Genomic DNA, 2,147 nt, shown 5'->3' with positions numbered 1-2,147 from the left:
CAAGAGCTTGTAACACTCCAAAGAGAAAGGAAAAATTTAAATCGCATCATATGACCCCTTTAAAACAATGCAATTTTTTTTCATGAATCTCAAGAACCAAATTAGAGGGCTGTGGGCCGCACTTTGGGAAACTCTGCTCTAGACAATGCACAGGAAATATTCAATCCTTAGATTTAAAAGTATATCAGAGTCTTGAGCATTGAAGCTCATCACTAATTTCCTAATCTCTGAGGAAGAGATTGCAGTTAATTGCATTCTAGTGAAAATACTAAAAGAAATCAAAATGGTCCAGTGCAGTATGTTCTATAGCCAATTGTCTTTAGATTGAATCTCCTTTCGGCTTTCTTAGTGTTGCATTAACAACTGGTATTGTTATTTCAGGTTTCAGTTTTATTGCATTTCTCTTCATTGTTGTTTTTCATTCACTTTACTTACCCAGAGCCAAAGCCTTAGTAGAAGAATTGAGCCTTTTAACCCTAAAGTTCAGGTAATTGTTGCTGTCTACTAAATACACTTCTCTTCTATTGCTTTAATTCATTGGATAACGCACAGTAGAAAAATGACTGCATTTCCAATTGTTTATTATCTCAGTTTGAGCATTCGAAGACTTCTTTACCTATTCATTGTTGTTGCTGTTTTAAGCGTAGTTTATCTGATTGTAAGGCATAAATCATATGCATGCAATGAATTAGCACAAAAATATTTGAAGAGACACCCGAGTGTTGGCAGACGTGGAGCAATGACGTAACACCTCTAACCCTGTGAGACGTTCACCTGTGGCGTTTGCCTGGACAGAGGAGTACTGTGTCTCTTTAAATGTTTTAGTGATGCAGAGTTTGTCGGGACATAAAATTTGATTATTTTTCCATGTAACATGAAACTGCATTGAATCCTGATACTCATCCATACCGTTTAGAAAGAAGTGATTCAGAGTACTTAATTGTTTTGGAGATTCATTCATTTGCTGACTGATTCAAAAACTGTATTTCACATTTGTAATTATACTAATGCTAAAAACATTTTTGTTGGGTACTAACACTGCTGGTAGTTTCATGTTGCAGTTAAGGATATGTTAAAGGTACTGTAAGTTATTGTATGCATAAAATATCACTGCTAAGTGATAAATATCACTAAAATAGGTGTCCTAAGAATGCATACATGTCTCTGTGACAGCGAAAAGGAAAAAAAAACTTTTTTTTTAGCCTGTCAGAAATCTAGCCAATCAGAAAGTCTCTCTGCCTGTCAATCATTTTGCCATCAAGCTGGCTGACATGTTTTTGGAGAGTGGAGTTGGATAAAGGGCTATTTCAGTTGCAAAATGTCTTATATAATTTCACAGCACCTTTAACAGTCCCTGTTTTATTTCTTTTCCTAAGTACAGAGATGTGTGAAATAAGCAAACTGTAACCACTTGTACCTGAGGAAACAAGATGTGAATGATTTTAAGGTTGTTTGTAGCAAAAATCAAAAACCAAATGCAGTGTTAATGTCAGCATTGTGCCTACAGCTCTTCACATTTCCCTCAGCAATATTGCAGATGTTCTATTTTGGGCAACATTATTGTCCTTAATGCACAGCAACCTCTGATTCTGTTGGGGATTTTGTAATGGTACAATTTGTTTGACCTAGCCCTCCTTGTAACACATTGCCTTGTTTTCTTTTTTACATAAAGTATGGAACGTCCTTCATTGCATGTGTTATTCTGCGGCCTGAGACATTTGTAGGCATTTACTTTATAGAAAGAGTTCTTTTCCTATTACTACAAGCAAGTATGGGCTCTGGCTTAGAAGATCTAGCATTTTATTTGTTATGTTTGTGTTGTTTCTGTGTGTGTTTGATAGGGCTGCACGATAAATCGCATGCGATATTTAACGCGCATCTTGTCAGAAAAGCCGGTTCTGTAATCAGCGGTAAATCTCCATCACGTGGTTTGACTTCTAAGTATTTTTCTGTCATGTCCATACTTGTCTGAGAACCAAGCTTGGCCTGTCACGCATCTTAGCATGTGCAATACTACGATACAATGCTTATCAAACTCTCTTTTCTTAATGTGTTTAAATGAAGCAGCCGATGATGTGAAGCCTGAGAACACAAGTCCCTCTTCATCTCAAGCAGGCTCTGATGTTTGTCCCCCTGCAGGTCAAACA

At 36.8% G+C, this 2,147-nt stretch overlaps 1 protein-coding gene across 1 annotated transcript in view; it reads left to right on the top strand.

Moving 5' to 3' along the window:
- The window catches only part of LOC107666746 (regulating synaptic membrane exocytosis protein 2-like), a 175,734-nt gene that overhangs the window by 93,237 nt on the left and 80,350 nt on the right, over nucleotides 1-2,147 (top strand). The window contains exon 13 of the mRNA XM_016458178.1: nucleotides 440-505. Within this exon, the coding sequence (XP_016313664.1) occupies nucleotides 440-505 (66 nt within the window). The remainder of the gene's footprint in view (nucleotides 1-439; nucleotides 506-2,147) is intronic.

Source organism: Sinocyclocheilus anshuiensis, unplaced genomic scaffold, assembly GCF_001515605.1.
Source record: "Sinocyclocheilus anshuiensis isolate Anshui unplaced genomic scaffold, SAMN03320099.WGS_v1.1 scaffold267, whole genome shotgun sequence".
Taxonomy (NCBI): Eukaryota; Metazoa; Chordata; class Actinopteri; order Cypriniformes; family Cyprinidae; genus Sinocyclocheilus; species Sinocyclocheilus anshuiensis.
This window is presented reverse-complemented; position numbering and strand designations above follow the sequence as displayed.